Source organism: Oryzias latipes, chromosome 7, assembly GCF_002234675.1.
Source record: "Oryzias latipes chromosome 7, ASM223467v1".
Taxonomy (NCBI): Eukaryota; Metazoa; Chordata; class Actinopteri; order Beloniformes; family Adrianichthyidae; genus Oryzias; species Oryzias latipes.
Window position 1 is genome coordinate 1,557,933 of NC_019865.2, and position 23,451 is coordinate 1,581,383.

The 23,451-nt window shown below is 44.0% G+C and overlaps 2 protein-coding genes across 14 annotated transcripts; one reads left to right on the plus strand and one right to left on the minus strand.

Annotated features, from left to right (window-relative positions):
* Nucleotides 1–35: 35 nt before the first annotated feature.
* On the plus strand, nt 36–6,663 carry LOC105354308 (ras association domain-containing protein 8). 2 transcript variants are annotated; one of them, XM_020704401.2, is made up of 4 exons: nt 36–1,590; nt 2,925–3,107; nt 3,234–3,364; nt 3,436–6,663. In XM_020704401.2, exons 3-4 carry the CDS (start codon nt 3,262–3,264, stop codon nt 4,707–4,709), a joined length of 1,377 nt encoding a protein of 458 aa, XP_020560060.1. In that variant the 5' UTR covers nt 36–1,590; nt 2,925–3,107; nt 3,234–3,261; the 3' UTR covers nt 4,710–6,663. The 2 variants fall into 2 exon arrangements, with proteins under 2 accessions (XP_020560060.1, XP_011474977.1); XM_011476675.3 differs by lacking the exon at nt 2,925–3,107.
* csde1 (cold shock domain containing E1) lies at nt 6,161–23,420 on the minus strand. 12 transcript variants are annotated; one of them, XM_011476683.3, is made up of 22 exons: nt 23,313–23,420; nt 18,897–19,323; nt 18,668–18,779; nt 16,126–16,314; nt 15,514–15,712; nt 15,253–15,419; nt 14,674–14,760; nt 14,495–14,592; nt 14,348–14,429; nt 12,912–13,040; nt 12,684–12,809; nt 12,349–12,564; nt 12,100–12,270; nt 11,815–11,994; nt 10,508–10,615; nt 10,227–10,405; nt 9,148–9,260; nt 8,948–9,067; nt 8,681–8,859; nt 8,439–8,602; nt 8,222–8,354; nt 7,308–7,492 (listed from the first exon to the last, which is right to left on the minus strand). In XM_011476683.3, the coding sequence occupies exons 4-22, from the start codon at nt 16,282–16,284 to the stop codon at nt 7,445–7,447; spliced, it is 2,658 nt and encodes an 885-aa protein (XP_011474985.1). In that variant the 5' UTR covers nt 16,285–16,314; nt 18,668–18,779; nt 18,897–19,323; nt 23,313–23,420; the 3' UTR covers nt 7,308–7,444. The 12 variants fall into 12 exon arrangements, with proteins under 12 accessions (XP_011474984.1, XP_011474985.1, XP_011474988.1 ...); XM_011476682.3 differs by having other exon boundaries at nt 6,161–7,492; nt 18,668–19,323; XM_011476686.3 differs by lacking the exon at nt 16,126–16,314.
* Nucleotides 23,421–23,451: the final 31 nt, after the last annotated feature.

Genomic DNA, 23,451 nt, shown 5'->3' on the forward strand with positions numbered 1-23,451 from the left:
AGATATGGGCATGCGGGTATCAAGGCAAATGGGTTATGTAACATCCAGACAGCAGCAGCACAAGCTGCAGAGGATCTTCTTACTGCAAATGTTCCCCACATACCTGTCCAAAGCACAGGTGAAGAAGCAGATAGCTTTGTTGTCGTCATGGACCGAACCTCAAACAGTTTAAAATAATCGACCTGGAATCCCAGATCTACATTTTCATTTTTCCTACCCCTCTGGTTGACAGAGAGGACGTTTTCAAAGACGCTGCAGGCCAAACCAGAGAAAGACTTTGATCAACTTGACATGTTCAGGCGCTGATCTGGAAGAGGAAAGTCTTGAACAAACTGGAAGAGAAGAAAAACAAACTGTAGAATCCAAAAGGTTGGATTTGTTCCCAGCAGAAAGATTCAACTCACCTGAAGAGGCGGACAGCAGGAACAAACTGAAGCTTAACGAGAAAACTTACTGAGGTCTGACCTGCAGCAACACAACCGGTGCAATAAAAAGTTTAGAAAAGTCAGATGTTTCCTCAAAAATCTGTACATAAAACTCCAGTGGATAAACAACCGTCACATTTCAATTCAATTCATCAAAAAATAAAGTAGATTTCAAAATGAAAATGTCAGATAAAGGAAGTGAAAACACATGAAATGTTTCTTAACAAGACGTGAACATCTGGCTGCAGCTGCATTGAGACACTGGATCCGTTTTCCAGCCAAGCCTTCTTCTGTTTCGGCTTTAGCACAACGACTAAACAGGAAGTTCCAGGTTAAAATCCCGAACAGCTTTCCTCTGTATGATTGGTTCCTTATGTATTAGTTTGGTGTGGAACTGCCTTTAAATGGAATCTGTCTTTTAACTGCAGCAAAATATGAACGAAAAGGAGAAAAATGATGTGGCAATTCAGCGTATATTTGACCAAGACTCGCCAAATAAAATCAATTGACTCTCAGTTCAGAACTGAGAAAACCTCTTGAAGGAGAAGTGAAACATCGTAAATGAATAAAGAAAAACCCACTGCTAGTTTTTAAGAAAAATACAATTTTAGGGATAAAGACGTGGCGGTAGTAACATCAGCTGTCCCTCGGTTCTGTTTGTGCTTCTTGAGGACATCTATTTTTAGGGAATGTGATCCTAAATGTCAAAGCTCCTCCTAAAGTCTAACTAGTTAAAGCGATCAAGTTAGAGACGCTCGTCAGTCAGCAGAGTCGGCAAAAACCAAAATACCTGGAGGAGATAGATACTTTCAGATACTTTCAAGGATTCTTCAGGAACTTCTCAGCAGCGCCTTCCTGACATGTTTCACTGCTGATGTCTTTACATCTCAGTGGAACCTCAACATGTTTTGGTACATTCACGCTTCAGATCTCCTGTTTTTGGAGTCCTCTGCGTTCTAAGATGTCCAAGAAAACTGAGCACCAACAGTCTTTCTTCGTGGTTCAGTAGAACAGACGGGTTTTCAGTGAGGAGCTGGACGCTCCACCACAGCAGCAGCAGCATTAGGACTGGGGTTTGAGCAGCTCGCTCCTCTCGTGTTTCTGCGACCATCATCATCCTCTGCTCTGGAGGCTCTTCTGGGAGGTCTGAAATCACACGATGAAGGTGCGTTTATGTTCAGCGGTGTCTTCCTGATCGGCTTTCAGGGAAACCCCAGCTGAAGAAATGCTCTGCGTGACGCCTGAACAACATGTTTCAGCAGAAAGAAGCTCCTGAAAACAGCCTAAAAGAAACAGAATGGCAGCGTTTCAGCAGCATTGACTGTTGTCGTAGCAACATTAGAGTTACTTTGGTTTGTTCATGTAACCCTTGTTCTATCCTAGGCACTTTAACGTTGGGAGTTGGGTCATCTAGACCCACTAGACAGAGCTCTGAACCTCATTTCTTCAATGATTTGTGATCTTCACTGGTTTTCATGGATTACATGAAATCTTTCCACCTTTATCATGGTAGGGAGAACACCTCAATGGAAGGATGGGGTCATGTGGACCCCATAAGATAGCACAAGGGTTAAAGTGAACACGGCTCTTCCATGTTTTAGTTCCTGTTAAATTTGGAAAACACCCGTCCAAAAAGAATCTATTCTGCTGAAAAATAAGCAGATGTTTTGAGTAGAAGGAGGAAATTAATCCAACTTTATTTGACCATCATTACATTCAGTGGATTCATTATATGTTTTTGTGCATGTTTGTCTATGTGCAAATATGTCTATTTGCGATTTGGAGCCAATGCAGTCTTAAGAAGATAACACCAATTTAAATACATATATGAAAAAATGTTGTAAATAGATGGGATATATCTATTTATTTTCATTTTGATTTTTGAAATATTTAATCAATGTGTCTGTTAAACGATTAATGAACCAATCAATCAACATAAAAGCCAGCTAACCAATGAATGAATCAACCAACCAACATCCAATCAATTCATTAGTCAATCTACAATAAATTCATGTATAAAACAACCAATCAATCAAACTTTAGTCTTAATAAAGCAAAGCAGTGCCGAGTATTCAGGCTCCGTGTGATTTTTAGAGGAATTCTTAGCGGCCGCGATGGAAACAGGAAGAGAATCGTCCCAATTCTGCCAGCAGAACGTGCTAAACCAGAATGCAGAAGGAGAGAAAAAGCCCGAGATCTGATCACAAACTTGCATTTTTGCTTCTGTTTCCCACCATAAGAAGAAACTAAACGTCGACTCATATTATCAGGGAGATGTGGGTCACTGTTTGATGTTTGGAGGAACAAAGAAATTCCTGAAAGTTGTAGAAGGTTTTGGAAATTCTCACCATTTTCTAGAGAATTGCAGCTTGTATTTCATACATCAGGTTTTTCACTGAGATTTGTTGGTATTGTAAATGTGAAACCCTTCTTTTTCAAACGTGCGTGAGTCTGTTGTTCCATTTTCCTGCCAGAACCTCATGTGAGATCTCTCTGCAGAGATCTGAACTTCATCCGCGTGATCTCCGGCATGTTTTATGCCAATGGGCTCAGATGGGTGGGGACCGGAAACTGTCCAAAGTGGTAGATGCCTTTAAGAATGTTAATAGGTCTTATCGCCTCAGTCTTCCTCTCAGCCAGCGTGCAGACACGCCGCAGCGTCTGACTGAAGCGCACTGCAAGGTAGCGTTAACCAGGACCATGACTACTATAGTACTTTGGGAGAGTTACTTGGAGTATTTAACGACTACTAAGTACCACAGACCAAAGTGAAGGAGGCTGATTCGGCTGTTTCCTCTGCTTCAACAGGCTGCATGTCCTCAGAGTTCGAGATAGGATGGAAGTGAAGGTCTTTGTGGACGGCGTCCCACGCGTGGTCTGTGGAGTCACACGGGAAACAACCTGCCAGGAAGTGGTCCTGGCGTTGGCCCAAGCCCAGGGTACGTATAGCCGCTCTCTGCGTGCAGACCCACCTCATGCCAAGACCTGACCCGGATGCCTGCTGTTCCAGGTCAGCCGGGCCGATACATCCTCAGGGAGAAATTCAAAGACTTCGAGCGGTGCATGACGCCTGACGAACGCCCTCTGGAGACCCTGGAGAAGTACGGCGAGCAAGCCAAGGAGGTCCAGCTCACGCTTCAGAGCAGCGGGTCCACCGTTTGGGATGAAATGGGGAGAAGAGCGGGCAGGTATCAGCCCTGTCCCCCAATGAGAAGGAAAGAAGTGGGAGCTAAGATGAGGAGGGGCAGCGGATCCGTGATTCTACAGTGCCAAAGTTTGCCGCTGTTGTCATGTAACCGACAGGAAGCCGAGCAGAAGCAGAGCGACCCGAAGAGACCCAAAAGGAAGTCTCTGACGCTCATGGAAGAAGCCAAGGAGTGGCTGGAAAGCTTAGGGAAAGGCAAAGCCTACAGCACTGCCGGAGACAAGGAACACAGGAAGAAGGCCGAGAAGAAGAAACGGGGCTCTTTGGATGTTCTCCTCAGTGTTCAGAGAGACCTCCAGAGTCAAAGCGCCAGAGGTCAAAGTTCAAGGTCAGACGTGGACCATCAAACACCACGCTGCGTTGGAAATCCGTCAAAAGAAAAAGATGGGAAGAAAGATGCAAGAAAAATAGCCGAATCTGACTTTGGAAGAGCAAGTTTTGCCCCAGCAGAAGATGAGAAGAACTTTCTGAGAGAAACCATAATCTATCAACTGTTGCATCTGCAGGATCTACAGGCCCAAACGCGTCAGACAGAGAAAGAGATTTCTGAGTTAGAGGACAAACAGCGAGCCAGAAAAGCCCAGCAAGAAGCGGAAGACCAACGAGCCGCAGAGGAGCAGCGGCAGATCCAGTTCTGGGAGAACCAACTGAGAGCAGAGGACGTCTGCGAGAAAGACCTGCAGCGCCACTTCCTAGACTTGAAATCCAAAGCTGCCGAGATCAGAGCCAAACTGGAGGAGTACAGGCGTAGAATCCAAGGGCTGGACTTCTGCGTGGGTCTGAACGGCGGCGGCGCCCGGGAGGAGGTGGCCTCAGAAGCTGCTGCCAGTCCTCCACCGGATGCCCATCAGCTGCCATCTGGACCAGATGCAGATCTCAACAGGAAGCTCCCACCCACTGAGGACTTCAAGCCCCCCCAGGCTCCCAACCAGATAAGGGAGCGGCGGCTCACAGGACCCACTGAGCTGAAGGAGTGGTGGACGCGTTGGTCCGAGACCCAGAACCTTCAGGCAGAGAGCCAGAGGAAGGTGATCCACCGCTCTGAACTCACCATCTACCTGGGAAGCACTAAGGTGTAGAGTCCTGTGGGGCGGGGCTCCTTCCCTGCACACGGGGAGTTTTCAGTTCCAAAAACCTGACTTCTGCTGTAGCTAACGTGTATACGCCCAGCAATATTCTTCTCTTTTCTAACAGTCAGCCTGCAGCACGGAGCGTGCACGTTTGATTTGATTTGATTTTTGATTTGAATCTGTTTATTTCAAGCCATCAAAGCAAGAATAATGCACAAAATAAAACAATCTGCAGTCATACATTCATACAGAGACGTGTCAAATTTAGGATAATTACACATTAAATCAAAGATTATATAATCCCACCCCTGTACTACCATAACCATTTATTACATGATTTATCATTATCCAGTTCAGAACTAAGAATCTTTAAGTACCATTAATCACATGACAAACATGAATTAATAATGTAAAAATAGACATCACTATTTTAGAAAGATCCGTTATCAAAAATATGTGCAGGTTATATTCATAAGAAAAATCCTGACTATGATAAAAAATAAGACTTTTTCAGAAAAAATAGACCTAAATCCTCACAGTATATGCAGATCAAGTATCAAAAGTTAAAAATATGTGCAGATTATTTTTCATTAGAAAAAATCCATTTTTGGAGCAAGTGAAGTGATGTAATTAGAGATCAATCATTTGAACCATCTTCAATAATTGACTAAGCTATTTTATTATTATGAGGTAATGTTGTGAAATAAAAGGGTCCAGGGGGGTTGAAAACATAAATATCTGTATGACATGCCTCCTTCTACAAATGTTCACTACCACCTGTCGCCCACAGCATGAACGAGGAAAAGTGTGCATGAACCTTTTTCCTCCGTGGGATCACTGAGCGGTCTATGGAGCGGGTCACCTGCGTGTGCCGTACAGGTTTAACCACTTTTCACCAGCAGACGGCCCGTATCCACCTGTAAGGAGGGTGTTAGAACCATCAGAGACCTGGACAGAGTGTGACGTCATCCACAGAAAATTACTTCCAGCTCCAGCATAATGAGGTCAATTCAGTGGATATTTTTCGCCATCCGGACGCCACGTTGGAGTCAGACGGTCTCAGTAAGCAGTGATTGGCCCGAGTTGGTCTGAGTTTCTCTTTTAACCAGTCAGAAATGAGATTTTTTTTGCTCACCTTTCCCACTTGAAAACGGGCTTGGGAGAATTGGTCAAAGGTTTTGAACGCTGAACATTGGGGCCAGCAGGCTCCGCCTACTTTTACTGATTGGTCAGTTTATAAACTACGGAAAAAATATTATAAAAAATGAGGATTATGAAGATGTCAGATCCAGAATGGTCCTTCTGACCAACAGAATATCAACCGTTTATTTCTCTATGGGAGTTTGGCTTCTTGGAGCCACTTCCTGTTTGGAATGCCAGGGGGAGGGGCCACTCAGTCCAGTTCTCATATACAGCCATTAGTGACATCTGATGTGTTGTTTTAAATAAAAGCAAACAACTCATTTTCATAAAACCTTTATTCAATTGTTTCATTCAAGACCATAAATGAAAAAAACAAAAAAAAGACACAAGAACCTCTGAACGTCATCCAACCAAAACCCCATGAAGTCCAGAGGAAGGAGTTTCTGCTGTAGGTCATCGTGCAGAGGAACATCATCTCTCTAGAGCAAAAACTAATATCCTAATTTCAAAAGCTGATCTTTTTTTTTTTTACTTTTTTCCGTTAAATTAAATTTATTATATTTGATCTTTTTATTAGAAAGAAAACAAAAAAAAAAAGCACACATTACATACAGTATAGATGAACCCACATTTCTGGGATGCATATAGCAATATTTCTACTGGGGGGGGCCACCTTAAGATTGTTCTGAATATGTTGGTGGTGTGCTAGGAACAGAGGAGACATCTTACTTTTATTTTGATTTTTATTTAACTTTGCTATTAATAGGCACCTTATTTGTAACGTTCAATATAGCAGACTGAGTTTCCGAAAAAAACAAAAAAAAAAAGATGTGCAGAAATGAAAAAGAGTATAAAAGAATCGCAAATATAAGATGCAACGAGGAATTCTGCACCTGAAAGAGAAAAAACCGCTAAGGGACGGGGAGGGGAGGGGGGCACGTCAGCATCAAGTATAGCAACTACTTTGACACCCCCCCCAGACATAACTCCATGCTTTTACTTCAGCTCTTCAGTCAAGCATTTAAAACTGCTCAAAAAAGCGAGCAGAGGAGAGTCCCGGCGTCCCGACGGAGCCGACGCCCATCTACGCATTGTGTAGGAAAGCTCCAGTTTGATCAAATACTTGAGGTTTCCGTGAGTGAAACAGCATGAAGGACATTAATGGAGCGGGGTGGGGGGGTCCACGGACCGATTACAGGTGCAGAATTCCAGACAGAGCCTGGTCGAGAGGTCAAGACACGGAAAGCCAGTCGTCACGCCAATTTGGAAAAAGACAAACTGAAACAAATCCCTCAGCCACACACACTTAACCTCTGGGGAACATGACACACACACACACACACAGACGCACACTCTCAGGAACCCACGGAGGCTGCAGTGGGGTACTACCGATTCAATCATGGGTGGGAGGTAGGGAACGGTGGAGGAGCGAGACGAGTTCCCTCACAGGGATGCATAATGGCCAAACGGACACGCCAACGGCTGCATGTGTGCGCACGTTTGTGGGTTAGCTGATGTGCAAGCATCAAATCAAATTCCAGTTTGTGCTGCTGGAGCCTGCGAGGACAGCGGCCAAGCACAGACGCAGCGGGAGCCTCCGCTCAGTCGATCACCCCCGGCTGGCGGGTTTTGCGTTCCACGCTGAAGCCCTGAGGGAGAAGAGGGAGAAGATGTCAGATCCTGGAGGCTATGTCTGAGCGTCTTTGCACCTTCAAGCTCAACTCTTGGGTCCATCGCTCGACCATAAATACAGACGAGTGCTGGCGTCAAGGTACGGCTAAGCCGGACACGAATTCCTCCTCCCACTGAACATTTGTCCAAAAGTCTGTTCATAGACCTGCCGCTCCTGCCGTGTGTTACCGGTTCAGAACTAAGAATCTTTAAGTACCAATGATCTACTGACCAAGCTGATTTATTTTAAAGAGCGCTACAACAACATCGAAAATCCCGCCTCCATGTTCGGGTTCATGGCATCGTTCAGGGACTCTGCCGGTACGGTGAGCTTCACCGTCTGCGTACCAGACCCGTTCAGCGCTACTTCCACCTCTGTCCCAGTTTGACGAGTCGTCCCGCGTCAGTGGAGGAGGGGAAAAAATAAAAATATATTCAGGAGAACGATCAGATTCTCCTCTGTGTTGTTTTTAGACTCCACCCACTAATCGCATCATCAACGCGTCACAGGCCAAAGCCGAGTTCCTGATTGGTTGATGTGATTTGAATAATTCACCAAAGTTAAGGTATTTGAAATCTGGAAACATGCCCCAAAAACACGCCGTGACTGGAGAATTCCTCCACAGCTGACGCCCAACGTGACGCAGGAAACGAGAAACTGGACGCCTCCGCCGCGCGACGGGAACGCAGCGTCAGAGGTCGCTTACCTTTGAACTGTCCGGACCACGAGGCTGTCTCAGGATGACCAGACGAGGAGCGCTGGCGTCATCAAGAGTGATGCTCTTCAGCCGGTTCACCAGGCGGTCTGGACGCGGCGTCGCCACCGGCTTAGCCCCCTCGCTAAAAAAGAACGGGCGTGAGGAAAGTTGTACAAGACGAGCTGGAAACCCCAGCTGTAACCCCGGTGGTCATTCCCGCCCTCACCTGACTCGGCGCACGTTGCACGCGCTGCACTTTCCCGTGCGTTGGTTCAGAACCACGGAGAACTCCACCTCGTCGCCCGTCTGGAGCTCCAGGCCGTCCAGCACCTCTTTGACGTGGAAGAACAGCTTTTTGCTGTCGCCCACCTCGTACGTAATGAATCCAAACTGCAGGAGGGGAAACGAGCCCACGGCTTAAACCTGCGGCGCCGGCGGCAACGGCTTAGCCAGAGAAATCAAGCATACCTGGTCCTTGACACACTCCACCACAGCCCGGCGCTGGGGAACCACATTACACGCCATCTTCTGGCCAGTTTGGGAAACCGTGCAAACCTGGAACTTTACAAATTCTCCCTTCTGCAAACAGTCTCCCTTGTTTGCCATTCCCATAATTCCAAAGGGGTAAGACGGTCCTTTTCCTCCAGCTGGGCAAAACAAAATAAAAACAAAAAATAATAAAAAGAGTGAAAAGGAGGAAGTTGGAATGACAGAAGCTGCTCTAGCAACACCGACCGTCATCTATGACTTCGATGAGGCCTTGATATTCGGCCTGGGAGGGGTCCACGCTGCGGATGGGACGGATCACTTTTCCTGTCAGAATTGTTGTCCCAACATCCTCGCCCGTCCCGTTCACTAAAAAATAAGAGAGAACTTTCATTGAGTGATCAGAACCTTTTAAATGGATGTTATGAATGAATGAAACCTTCAGGTACCTGCAGCCACTTTGGTGACCTTTTCAGCACTGACTTTGTTTCCTTTTCCCTTTGACAGACTGTACTCCACAGTGTCGCCCAGATCCAGATTATCCAGATCTCCACACATTTCACTGAGGATTAAACACATCTGGGTGTAAAAGATCTTTGCAGGTGGCGTTCACCGATTTAGTCCTACAGAGCAGCGGCCCTCAGCCTTTTCAGGCCACAAGCCAAAGTGGATCTTTAATTTATTATGCGCTTCCGGAAAATCGATTTTTCAAATTATAGCGCTTCTATGTGACACTTTGCTTATAGAGCAAAGTCTGTAGACGTCTTATAGATGATGGAGATTCACTGAAAGTTGTTTCTGATTTGTAAGACTTCATTAAAAAGACAGACAGTTGTTTTAAAGAAAGCTATTTCCACACCAAAAACTTATTTTTCATGGCAAAAATGAATCATTTGTTTTGTTTGATAAATGCTGTTTGATTAAACATTTCTTTTCAAAACAAAGGGAGTATTTTCTGTGCTTAAGTTTCCTCACAAGTGTTAGTCTTTAGTTTTGACAAGTTTCCACAAATCAGCAACTTTATTTTATTTAATCTTCTTTCTCTGTAAAAGATTTGCAGCCAATTTAAACCCAAACTATATGCAAGAACCATTAAAAGGCAATTTAGCTTTCCCCTTAAATGTCTAAGTTGTCACCTTTTAATAAATAAAGGTGACATAAAACATTACATTTTTCTAAATACAATATTCAACAGTGAATGAAACTTATTAGCATACGTGTAACATTAGAGAGTCAGTTGCTGCATTTTATGCGGAGCGTCTCGGTACTCTGAAAAGGGTGTGGCAATAAATCCAAATCAAAAGGAAAAAGATTCTGGTTCTGGTCCGTCAATAGCAGATGTCTTTTCCCTGAAGTCAGAGACTCTTCTTCTGTTTCATTGGTTGCTGTTTTCTCCCCAAAGAAACACGTTTTAATGAACTGTTAGCCTTGTTTTCCAGAATCAGAAACTAAAAATAAAAAAGGGAATAATTGAAGTTACCGTATGAACTTTGACCCGTGGACCGGGAGTTGGGGTCTGAACGCTCACCTGTAGTGGAAAAAGATTTCCTGGTCGTGATTCGCCGTTTCAATGAAGCCAAAGTTGTCTTTGAGCGCAGCCACGAATCCGTGCAGTCTCTTGGCGTTGGAGCCGTTTCGGTTCAGGACCCTGATGGAGACCGCGCTCTGCTGGCCGGTTCGCTTCACCTCGTTGATGGAGAACTCCACCTGGAGGACCAACATTCGTCAGACGCCGCCGCGCCACGTCTAGATCCGTTTCAGCCGCCCGCCGGTGCGGATCTGAACCTTTCCGCGTCGCGTCAGGAATACCTTATCTCCAGTCTGAGGCTGACTGCCGCCCTCCAGGTCTTTGATGTGGTACGGCACGGTGAGCTTTACCCCACAGTCTTCATACGCAATCACGCCCTCTTCAGTTTCCTGTAGGGAAGGGGAAAAACGCCGTTTAGCTGCAACAGAACCACATCACCCGGAACAAAGCCGCTGCATTCAAGAACCCAGAATTTTACCAACAAGTCAGAATCCATTTAACAAAATACACATTTGCTATGCATAAAAAACCGTTAGCTTTCCATTGTCGCTGGTGTTTCAAGTTCTTATCTGCTGCTTTTTCCAACGGAGCACTATGGTAACAAATGAATTGGGATCAATAAAGTTGTATTGTAAAGTCGTAAAGCAGCAATGTAGCCGGCTTGATGCATCACATTTACAGTCTGACAGCAGAAGTCATTTGTTTGAAAGTCTAATCCACTGACATTTTCTGACCACATCCGTTTAGACGGAGGAATATCTATGCACTGAAACAGGTTGAGTTCAAATCTGAGGATTCCGGTGCGTTTGGGTCCGTTTGAGGCAGTTTTCCTGCTGCAGCATCACTGTGCGGTTCAGACACAGAGCAAACTACGCAAACAATTAAGCTAACGGCAAATGCATCACCTTCATGACGACTCTGGGCTGTCAAGAACTTATTAAAACCAAAGAATAAGCAGGGAAGACGGGTAAAAAGGGAGATTCAGCAGCCAGAAAAAAGGAAATGCAACTTTTTCAAGACCCACTCTGATGAAGATGCTGTTTTTGGTGGTGGTGGTGGTGTGGGGGGGGGGGTGTTTTCTCATGATGGGGAACACATGTAAAGATAATTGAGCCTAAATTGCATTTTTAAGTATTTAAGTAATTGAAAATGATTGTATTTATTTTGCAGAAAACATGCTGGGTGGGGCCAAAAGCTCCCTGCTCCACTGTAAGCTAGCAGGATGTAAACAGAGAGCTCTCTGCAACAATGAGGGGAGGGGGGGCTCCACAACTCATCAAAAAAAAAATAAAAAAAATGACACATTTCTCTGATTTTTGGCTTTAAAAAAGCAAGACCACTGGGAACGCCTTGACAAGAGATCAAAAGACGATCATAGTGGGACTTTTACCCATGGGGGGTGAAAAACTACAAAAGACTGATTTTAGAAAATCTAGTTTGTGAGATTATAAACATTTTAACCAGCAGTTTGTGAGGCTGTAATCGGGTTTTACATTTTTTCAAGAATCCCGAAAAAGACATGATGATAATCAAAAGGCCAACATTAAAACAAGGGGAGGGTGGGGGTAAATATGAAAGTTTTATTCACATTTGTGCCGGGTGGTACCTTCTCCTTGCCCTTGGTGGGGCTGGCATTCTTGTTGGTTACGGCGACTTCCTTCTCCACCACGCCCACAAAGCGCTGCTCAGACTGGGTGTGGAAGGACACCGTTCCTTTGGGGAGCTTCTTGATGCGCACCGCGTGGTTCCGCTGCGCTGAAAGCATGTCCTGAAAGGCACACGCGGCGGTCACTTTGCATTCGCGAGCGGTCAGCGGCGTGTAAATGAAACCAGTGCTAGTGCACTTGCTCAAACCATTCCAGATAATACATACTTTTGTGTAAAGCTTATTAACGGGACCTACAGGCACAACAGTGAACTCCACTTCATCTGAGATGTGCAGTTGGGTCTCCTCCAACACCTCACTGAAGTGAAAGAACATTCTGGCATCCCGATCCACACACTTGATGAAGCCGAAGCCATCGCGAATGGCAGCAATCACCCCCTGAACCCAGAGAAACACCAGAGTTAGACAGATTCGCCGTAACGGGGATTAAAACAGGAGCCATCCTGCGGGCCGCACCATTTCACGAGACTCTTTAGTGAAGTCGAAAGTGTCTGGGAAGATATCGATGTTGGTGGCTCTCTCCAACTTGTCCCTACGATCAGTGGAGATGTTGAACTGAATGTGGTCTCCTTCCAAAAGAGTCACTTTGGACTTGGTGTCCTTTTCTCCAAATGGCAATTCCTTGTCGGCCAAACCCACTCTTGCAGTTATGCGTCCAGGAAGAGGGTCGTTCTGCAGGAACGGAGCAGAAAGCATGTTCCCTCGTTTGGCAGATCCACGCTCGATGTTAAAGCCGCTACCAGCTTTGGACTTTGGTTGGTGGGAAGAAAATAAATAAAAAAACGACTTGCCTGATTTTTACTGGGAACCTTGGGAATCACTTTGACAACGGTTCCTTCAAACTGCTCGATGCTGATGTCCTCAAAGATGACCGTTCCCTGAGGTAACAGCCTGACATCTGTAGCCACTTCCTTACTCTGTTAACAACAACGATATTGATGAGGTTCACATCTGTGAAGACGGGCAGAAGTCTGATGTTGCAGTCAAATCTCAGAAGAAATGGAAAAGTCGACATTTACATTTCTCTCTTTTATAGTAAACTCTACATCATCTCCGGCCTGAAGAGCCTCCAGGTCGCCCCTGAACTCGCTGTAGTGGAAAAATATCTCCTTCACCACATCTGCTCTCTCGATGAACCCGAAAGCCTCCTGAAAGAGAAGATGTTCAACAGTCAAGTATTTCCCACTCATCCTCACTTCAACAGTAAAGCTTTGCTTCCAGTGTTCTTTGATTTACCACAAGTTTTCAACTGAACCATTTCAAAATACTGGAGAAGCTACAATTAAGTATTGGTGAAAATAAACAGCACCTTATTTCCCCAATCATACTTTTAGAACCTTAGTGGTTTGAGGCACATTCATTCTATTTTTTTTCTCATACTGAAATATATTTTGTTGTGGAAATCAGACAATGTTGACTTTTCCCTTTAAGAACAAACAGATTTCAAGTTACCAAAATAAAAGCACTATGAATTTGCTTGGCTAAAAGCATCTTGTATATGAGATCATTGTGATCAATAAATAATATAAATTTTATTGCAATGAAAGGTGTATTAATAGTCAGGTAGAGTTTTTTCTAAGTCATACTCTTGGGAAAAAAAGAAGAAAAACAGTGTTGTGGTACAATATCGCGATATGTATCGTATCGTGAGATGCGTTTCGGGATTCGTATTGTATCGCCAGACTCTTGCCGATACCTAACTGGAATTACTTGTTTCAAAGAGTGGGCTTTATTTTGTCCTGCTACAGCACCGACATAATGGGTTAAGCCTTAATCACATCCGTACAGGTTCTGCTGGTTTTGGGGTTGTCCGACCCAGAAGAGCAGCTGTGTCTTAAGAGTGCGTAATGGGACGTACCATTGTCATGCGTGTGGTAAGTGTAACATCAAGTATTCATAAGGATAACGGAAATTACAGCCCATTGTGACGTACAGGTGATGCTGTCGTACGGCGTCCTTATGCCACACAAGTTGTTAGAAAGATGCGAGTTCTGGCTCCTCCCAGACCGCACAAACACTGCATGCACGGAATGTGCACGTGATCCGCAAGGAGTGTGCACGTATCACGTGAACAGCACTAACGGGGGTCCTTGTTTTTAGTCGAGGATTTGGGGTGGTTGAAAAATTGTCAAATCTGTAGAACACGCCCGTGTCTCACATACTTACCCTTAGTGTTCGCTACGACCGGTCGCCTGCAGCAACATTTTTGCTCTACGGGTCGACTGAGCAGTCTACGACCTTGACATTTCGCGTGGGCCACCTGCGTACAGGTTAGGCCATTTTCTGCCTGCAGACAGCCCGTATCCACCTTAAGGGGCAGTTGGGACAACGTTTTTAGCCCAGAGGAAAACCGTTTCCAAATCTTTGATTAGTAAGGGGGCATTGCAGTGCTTGCAACCATTTTACCAAAAAAACCAAAAACAAACGTGTGGACGTAGAAGTCGGCGGCCCTTACCTTGGTCGCACACACCACCCCCTGACACCTGGTCTGCTTTTTCTTCACCAGCTGAATGTTGCGCGCGCTGACGGCACCAGTACTGTAAGAGAAGCAGAGCGTGACGGACCTGAAACCCGCCGGGGCCGACGCTGCCGTCAGACTCACTGCTTATTGGTGTCCATGTAGAAGCTGACTTTGTCCCCCGTCTCCAGCTGGATGCTACCTTCCACGTCGTCGGGAGTATAAGTGAGATAAAAAACTTCCTGCAGAGGAACATCGCGGTTGAAGTAGAAGCCATGAAGACGTGTACGCTCATCAACACAAGACCATTCTGTTGGCCTCACCCCGTTCCTCTCATAGCACACGCTGCCTGTAGGCGCCTGGCCAGGAGCGGACTTTCCATCCAAATGCAGAGGGATTGAGGAAACCACCTGAAGTCAGAGTTACAGCCGGGGGGCATTAAAGAACATCTTTGTCGGAAATGATCTCAAGCCACACGCAGCCCACAAACGCACTGCTGACATGATGAATGAAAGGCTATTTGTGTGCGGGCGACTGAACTCTACTCTAAAGATGAAACGTGTGATAATTTAGGATGACAAATGGAGGGAGGGGGGAATGTTCTGTTCTTTTACAGGTAAAATTCACCCCCAAAAAACAAGAGCAGGCTATAGGTTGGCATGAACTTGAAGATTCAACAATCGCCATCACGGGCTGTTGGACGACGTTCACTTTTATTAACACTATGGGTCCAAATCACAGATCATCTAAAGATCTCCAGACATTCATCAGGTCCAACAGAAACACACATTAGGTCAGATTTTCTTTCAAAATTAAATTTAAAACAACAACAACTCCCTGCTAGCCATTTGTGCGAAGCTGACAGACAACAACAAAACAAAAATAAAATGGTGTTCCTTAACTGGATGAATATAACCATGCAGCACAGTTAAGGGATAGGCGTGCAGGTCTGGCCCCACCTGGCCTGAGATGCGCTCCTCTGGCAGCACTTCTGGCTTTATCTTAAGCAGCTTCACTGCTATGGGCTTGCCAGTGCGCCTGTCAGAGGAAACCTCAAACTCTACATCATCTAGAAGAGAACATAAAAAAACAAGGTGAAATATACAAGTTCAGTTGAGTCAGAGGAGCCACTTTAAAACTGCAGAACGTTTTTGGACATTCACCTCCTATTTTAAGGTCCTGCAGATTGCCATTGTATTGGGAGCAGTGGAAGAACAGACGAGCTTGACGTTCAGAGCACTGGATGAACCCATAGGAGGCCAGAAGCTTCTCCACCACCCCGGTCTCTCTGATGCCAGGGCCGCTGCCGTTGGCATAGGCACTGTGCCCGTTGTTATGGAGCATTCCAGGGTCAAAGCTCATCTACAGACAAATACAGCACATTAAAATGCATCAAATATGTCAGGGGAAGCTTTAAGAATGAAGGTTCTAGGAATATCTGGGCATGAGTGAGGTGCAATATTTAAGCTTCACATCCATTAATAAGTGAAATAAAAACTGGAAAATTCAAGTGCGTAGTGAACACACCAAGCAAAAAAACGGGCTCACACACAATCGGGTTTTGTTCAGAACATCGAGGAAAGGTTCTGTCATGCAGTTGTGGGTGAATGTTCTTTCCCCGTCAACAACAAACCAGTGACTATGCTGTGAAAAATGAGAAACTCTACACAAACACTGCCATTAGACTCGTTTCCTTCAAAATAAAACATGCCGTTAGCTTCAGTCACACCAACAACAAGGCAGCTCGATCGGCGTCGCAGAGCTTTTCCTCTTACAGATCTCTGATACAAGGGACTCCGCTTGTGTTTTTTACTTCCTGGATGAGGATGGCAAGAGATGGAGGAGGAGCGAGGGATGGGCATGGGACCGGTGGAGGAATATGAGGCAGAACCAGTGCTGCGAGCCACTGGGGGTTCAGAGGAGCCCCTTTCCATGTCTGACACAGGGCTTAGGACAGGAATATGCTGTGGGAAAGAAGCCACAGCTTTACAAAGGACGCGCATTTACTTTGCTAAGAATGTTTTTCCTCCAATTAGAAGCCATCGGTTTACAGATTAGAATTTTTTTGTAGTTTTCTGTAATCAGTTTAAATAAATCGCTTGCTGCCAAAGAAACGCTTCCAGAATGAAAATACCACAGATAGAGCAACGTTTGGGAAGATCGGCACAGAATCCGAAATCTTCTGCATGGAAATATCACCAACCACAAGAAAGTCACTGATCGCTTTAAAGGTGTTGACGGCAAACAAAGTGCTTAAAATAAAACCATGTTCTGCAGAAAAACTAAACACATCCAACAAAAATCATCCTCTTGGTAGTTAAACTGCTCAAGAAAAGGGATGCTAGCAGGAAATGAAAAAAATTGAAGAAAGAAACCACAGCAGAGCGTCTATCGTGGACAGAGTTGGTGATGGATTATGGGCGATGACTGGGGTCCCAGAGCAGCCTCTGCACTTCACTTTCTACACTTATAAACATTAAAGGCTCCGAAGAGAGAAAGAAAATTCAAGAAGGCGGTAAACAAATTGGCCGGCCGTGTGGTTGGTCATGTTTTCAGTATGGCAAAGTCGTGTTTTGGTTCACAGTTGAAGCTGAAGATGTTTTTGGAACACTTTTTGGGATGACAAGCGTGTACCTTGGATAACTGAAGCAATATAAAAGCTAACTTTGGATAAACATATTGTAGCTTTACTCATGTTTTCTGAGCAAAAACCAAAAAGAAAAAAAATATATATATACACATATAAAAAAGTTAAATGGAGGGAGAGAAGAAGCACAAAGGCTCTCCAAGAACTGTAAATAAAGAAGATGAAACTTTTAACTTCAGCAGAACATCTCTTGTCCTGCAACTTAGTAGAGGCTAGACTGGGGAGCCCAAAAAGGATGACAAAAATAAATATAAAAATAGGCCATTCACAGGAAAGATGCAGGGCAAGACGGGTGGATGGGTGTTCGATGGGGTTGGGCAAGTAGATAAAAGGGCGTAGCAGGAAAACTTACAGATCGGCCATATGGCGACAGGCTGACTCCAATAGGGGGCGTGCTGCTCAGGTCAGCACTAACAAACGCAGCGGGTGGCGACGCAGGCAAGGTAAACTCAACAAAGCCTTTCCAGGGGCTGCCCATATTTTCCCATAAACTCGGATCAACCTCGCTGAACTCGATAAGTGGTTTGAATTTTGCTCGACTGTAAAACTACGCAATCACCCAATGATACACCGCTGGATGTCTGCAAGGGTGAAAAGAGGAACATACAGCACGGGTAAGCCAGGTACGTTAGCTGGTGGGCCAAGTCTTTCAAAGGAAAAATGGCCGCAAACTCCCGTGAAAGAATGGAAAAAGAAAAAGGAACATAAATTTTAGGAAAGGGTGAAGGTTGAGAGCAGGAAAGCAGCCCCGCTATTTTAAACCAACGTGCCGTTACTGTTGCCGTCTCAGAAAAGGGATTGGCTGAAGATTAACAGATGTTCTTATAGAGAAGAAAGGAGTCAAACCACAGAAGGTGTCTGACTTCCGGTTGTCCAGATTGTAATCTGTAAAGTGCTGCTGCGCCTGCTCTAAAATATTCCCATGGGTGATGGTTTTAAAGAAAACCTTAAAACAAAACTGGTTTATGAAATCCTAATCCAAACTGCCTTTTAAAGAAGGCTTAAGAGGTGTACTCCACAGGTTTGGATACTGGAACAGAAACAACTGAAAACTAATTACGACCTCCAGCAGCCCTGCAAGCAAACTGTCCATGACCAAAGATGAACTCTTGGAGGCCTGTATGCGTTTAAACAATGTACACCATTTAGATCAGTGGTGCCCAACCCCAGGCTGTGGACCGGTACCGGGACAGCTGGTCCCAGATATGGATTCATTCAGACAGTTGTTCCATAATAATGCTGAATATTCAGCAAGTGGTTGTCTAATTTTACGAGGATTCAAGTTTTTTATTCTATTAAGAAAATATGTAAAAAATACCAGTTTTAGAGACCGCTTTTCCCTTTTTCTATCTGTCGCACCTTAGAAGTCGGACAAGGCTGAAGTTGGCGTCACATCTTAATGATTCTTACACAAACTTCGGTGTACAAAAAGCTTAAAAAATTTAAAAAAAGAAGGAAATTCTAACAAAGGATGAAGATAAACTTCCCTCTCAAAAGTTAAAGGAAACTAGAGTCTAAAAAAATGTGATTATCGGGTGCCCACTTCAGCCTCGAGGATGTGAAAATATTGTCTGACATCAAGCCGGTCCGTGGCCTGGAAAGGGTTAGAGACCACTGACTTGGAGGAGAAATGGCAGTTGTTTCAGACAGACGCTGCAGTTGAGACCCACCTTGTATGGCTGTCTTGTATCTTGCAGTTCTTTGGAGCTCGATGCCTTTGCAGATGTCTTCTCACAGACAGTTTAACACACACACACTCCTAACAGGTTTCTGGCACAAGTACTAGATGGTTGAAAGAAGGAATAAAAAAAAATAAAAAAGGAAAACAGAAAAAATGGGGAGAGATCTAGCACACAGAGGCAATCGCAGGTGCAATAACACTGCTTAGAAAAAACTTACAAAGATGGGGAGAAAAGTATGCAGGGATTGGGGGGAACTACAGGGGTAAACTAGTGGATAGCAGCCCACTCCACACCTTGGTGAGCTGGCGGTGTAGCGAGTATGAGGAGGGCTAAGAGCAGCGTTGGGACGTGTGCTTTGTCAAAGCTGTTGAGTAGGCACAAACTTCTGGTTTCAGATCAGTTTTCTTCAGAAAAAAAGGCTCGGGCGCAGAGTTGCTTCTCTTCTACGTTTCAGTTGGGTCGATATTCTTTGGTCGTTTCAGGATTTGGTTACTTCTGGTTTTAAATCCTTAGAGTGATCCCTTTCCTCCCACGTTTCTTCAGTGTCGTGATTATTTTGGGAGATTTTCTTCAGTTTCGTTGTCGTGATCTGAACTTGAAGCAGTTGCGGATGGTAAGAAAATTCAGTTCTGATTCACTTCATACTGTTGGGAAGAAGGAACAGAGTTGGTTAGAGAATGAACTGCTTTGCCTTCAGAGCACAAACACATCTACGGTGTGGCTGATAAACGTAACCGCTAAGGTTTAAGTGTTCCATCACAAAGAAACAAAACTTATCATGAGCCAGGGCTGGGCAACAAATCGATTATAGTAATTCGAATTTGTTGTTTATGAAGATCTCTTTGTGGGAAATAGTGAATTTTCTCTGTAGACATTCAGATGCCAGCTAGCAAAGAGGAGCCTGTTCTCAAAATAAAACAAACTGCACACTGCAAACCGGTTTGAAGGGTGTTGCTACCAAAAGTTGGAATATGACAAATTAGTTACAACGTCTGAAACAGAGGTACTCTGCCGAGTGGGAGGAGTACTGCCCTCTGGGAGATGCTCAAGCTAGCAGCAGCTCACGAACCACCAAAAGATATGCTGCATACCGTGAAAAGGCCTGGATTTTGTTACCAGTTTCAAACTTTGGATGCAACTTTGCTACCAAGCCAGAAACATGTTGCTGATCTTTCCTTGAAGCCGCAGCTGTACAACAGCAGACAAGGTTTGTTTTAAAAATAAAGACACCTGGATGGGGGGGGGGGGGGGTGTTCCTTGCCGCAGCCGTTGATTGTACATGAAAACTGGACCAATTGAGTGCCAAGTCACCCATAAAAAATTCCAGTTCCAACAAAATGAAGTGAATTAAGTTGCCACTTTTTTGTGATACCGATGCCGCCGTGTTGGAACCAGAAATCATCAGTGAGCGATATTAGGTCCCAGTCAGTCTGAGTCAATGTTTATATGGCAACTACTCCTGCCAATCAGAAGTGGATTTGTTGGAGAATCTGTCAAATGTTCAGAACATTAGACGTGTGTCACTCAGTCCAGTTCTCATATATAGTCAATGGCCAAAACAGACTTGTGGTTTAGTCCAGTGTTTTTCAACCTTTTTTTGAGTCACAGCACACTTTAACCTTGACAAAAATCATGTGGCACACCAGCATCCAAAAAAAAAAAAAAAAAAAAAAAAAAGAGAAACTCAGTCTGTATTGATCTACAGCCCCTCCACAATCTCCCATCCATTTGGGTGATAGTTGTGGCAGAATAAGCTGGAAGTTGCAGCTTGGTTTTTTCTAAAAGATTTAATAAAAGTTCAGATTTAAAAACTAATGTGTGTTCGTTGTTGTTTCAAGACGTTTAAGAGAAGAGCCTCATTGTGCGCTGAGACGCTGTCACTTTAACCCAACGCATCATGGGAGATGTAGTGCAACCAGCCGCCAAACGCACACAGACTTGCGTCTTTGAGCTTCATTGTTTTGTTCACTTGTTCCACGGTCTTCTGATACCGGATCCTGCGGAAAGCTACACCGCTAAAGACGAGCTTTAGATGTTATTTTTGTTGGAACTGATCGACTTTATGAGCAGAATCTGAACCACTTCTAATTGGTCAGACTGATGAATGATTGGTGGAGACAGTTAAAGGGGCGGGCCTTTTCCAAAAACAGCTTTAGTTGCAGCTAAGCGTGGTACCGTCATTCTTATCAAAACGTCTTTAATAGAGTCAAATAAAAACAAAGAAAAAGTATTTTTCATATTCCTAACCACTCAGCGTTTTATCAGGACCTGTTTGGATGAACAAAGAACTGATATCCTGGAGATGGGAAATGTTTTTACATCAGTAAATGAGGGCAATTTCCCACGGCACACCTGACCATCTCTCACAGCACACTGGTTGAAAAACACTGGTCTAGTCAAACAACAGAACACCACATGAGTTTGACTGTGCATGTTACTGACCTAAATTAGGCTCAATGTCTGCAAACACTCTTTATGCAATCAACTGGGATATTTGAGACATGTAGAAAAGCGTTTTTGCCGATATGCAACAAATTACTAATGTAAAGTGTTGCATAATAGCGCAAAGCCGCCATTCTCCACTGCAGAATCCCCTGGAAATATGTTAATTGGGTAAACGTTTCAGAGTTACGCAAGTCAAAAGAATGTAAACAGCGTTAAAGGGTTAAGAACATAAAAAGATTAAAAAGAAAAGATCAAAAACTGGAAATCGAATTATGCGTAAAAAAAAAAATCTGATTATATTTTTAAGCCATATCGCCCAGCCCTATCATGAGCATACATCAATGACATAGCATTGCCTTGGTAGGTGCAGATCACCAGACATTAAACAAGTAAACAAGATTTCAGCCAAAGTCACAAGACAAACTAAAAATAGGCCATTATTTCAGCTCAAAGCCCATCTTCTTAATCCTTAACAGTTTTGGGCACAAGCTTAATGTTTAGGCATTTAAACATTCCTCTAAGTATATTTTAAACTCCAGTGTGTTTTCTCCTCCAAGTTAAGAGCAGCATGTTGGTGACCTAAATACCTTTCTCTGTAAACAAGCTGGATGAACTGCAGTGACACGCCATGATATGTCTCAATGACTGTGTCGCAACAGCCCGAGGGTCACCATGCAAGAGTGTACAGACCACCAAAAGGAAATAAAACACCTCTTTTTCCTGATAAGTATGAAATACAAGAGATTGTAAATCCTCATATTTCAGTCACACTTATCCACATAATTACACAAATTTAATAACTGACTAAAATACAAAATACTAAAAACTAATAAAACTTTACAGTTGGTTACTGGCTCACTAACACCACCTCATACCTGTTAACATTTAAAATATACTTTTTTTTAAATATACTTTTTTTAAAAAGTAGAAATGCTTCCTGTTACAAAATAGTTACTGAACAAAAGCTCCTGACTGGACCACACAGCCGTGACAGCACGACCACGTGACTTCCCGCAGCTTTAGCCCCAGAAAGACGTCGGAATAAGCACCTCAAAAGATTAAGACCTCGTTTTAAACCAAAAATTATATATAATTTAGAGAAGTTTGTCGTGTTTTTTTTTACAGCTTTGAAAGGCGCTGGACAGAAAAGTGTCCCGCTGTCCACATGACCTTGCGTGGAACGAAGCATGTCTCGTGCCGGGTTAGCCTTTTTTTTTGCTAATGTTCTACCCGTTGGAAGCTATGAGACGAAGAGGATTTTTACCCCTTAGAGAAAACGCGCAGTGCAATTTGCTTATCAGCAGCAAGGCGAAAGCAGGAGTAGTGCCACGTGTTTGTTTCCCCTCAGTCATGACGATTAGCATCAAAAACATTTTTGATAAACTTGGAGGAAAAAAGGGGGAATGGATGGATTTTATTTAATTTTTTGAAAGCACGACCTTTAAATTAAGACGTCTTTACCAGATTTGCTCTACAATATAAACAGATCAATAAATTTTTTTGGTCAAATGCTTAATAAAAAAAAAATCTGATACACGTGTGAGAAACAAATACTTAAGCTACGTAAAAAATAATATAGGTCTGGGCCAGCGCGTGTTAAGTGTATTTAGCATCGGCTTCTTTCTTCGGATTAAATTTGATGCAAAAAAACTACCTTAAATATATGACATGAAAGTTACCAGTATCAAAACAAATATTAAAGCTACTAATAATGAATTTAACCCACCAATAACTGTTATTTCAGTCTCGTAGAACGGTGACAAAGAAAAATGATCCAAGCTAACGGGACTAGATAACAAAGAAGCTAGGTAGGTGTGGAACCAAACCAGCGCCGGCGTTTAATTAAATAATATATCACGTCTTTACGCAAGTATATTCTCTCGTTCCAGACAAATGTCCCATCCTCGGCGTCCGACAAACATAAGTTCAGAGACGCCTTTTGTTCATTTACAGCTAGGCCGCTAAAGATGCTAGGTGGCTAGCAGGAGCTAGCTTGGGCCCTGGTGAGATTTATGTGGGGCGAGAAAACGCTCGCCCCCACCCAGGCCCAGTTGCTGCGTGAATCTAAACGTCGCTCATTTAAAAAAAAATACACCGGACAATTACAAGAAAACAGAAACCTGATACATTAAAAATACATACTTTAGTGTTTTGACAAGCAGGATAAATTATAAATTAAATAACGTACCCCAACAGCTTTCAGCACTGTCACCAGCGCCGCTAGAAGCAGCACGGCACATTACGTAGTGATTAGACCTGCAACTCTCGCGATACGTAACAACTGTTTTTTCTGCTTTTTTGCCCCCAGACTTTATTGACAAACAACA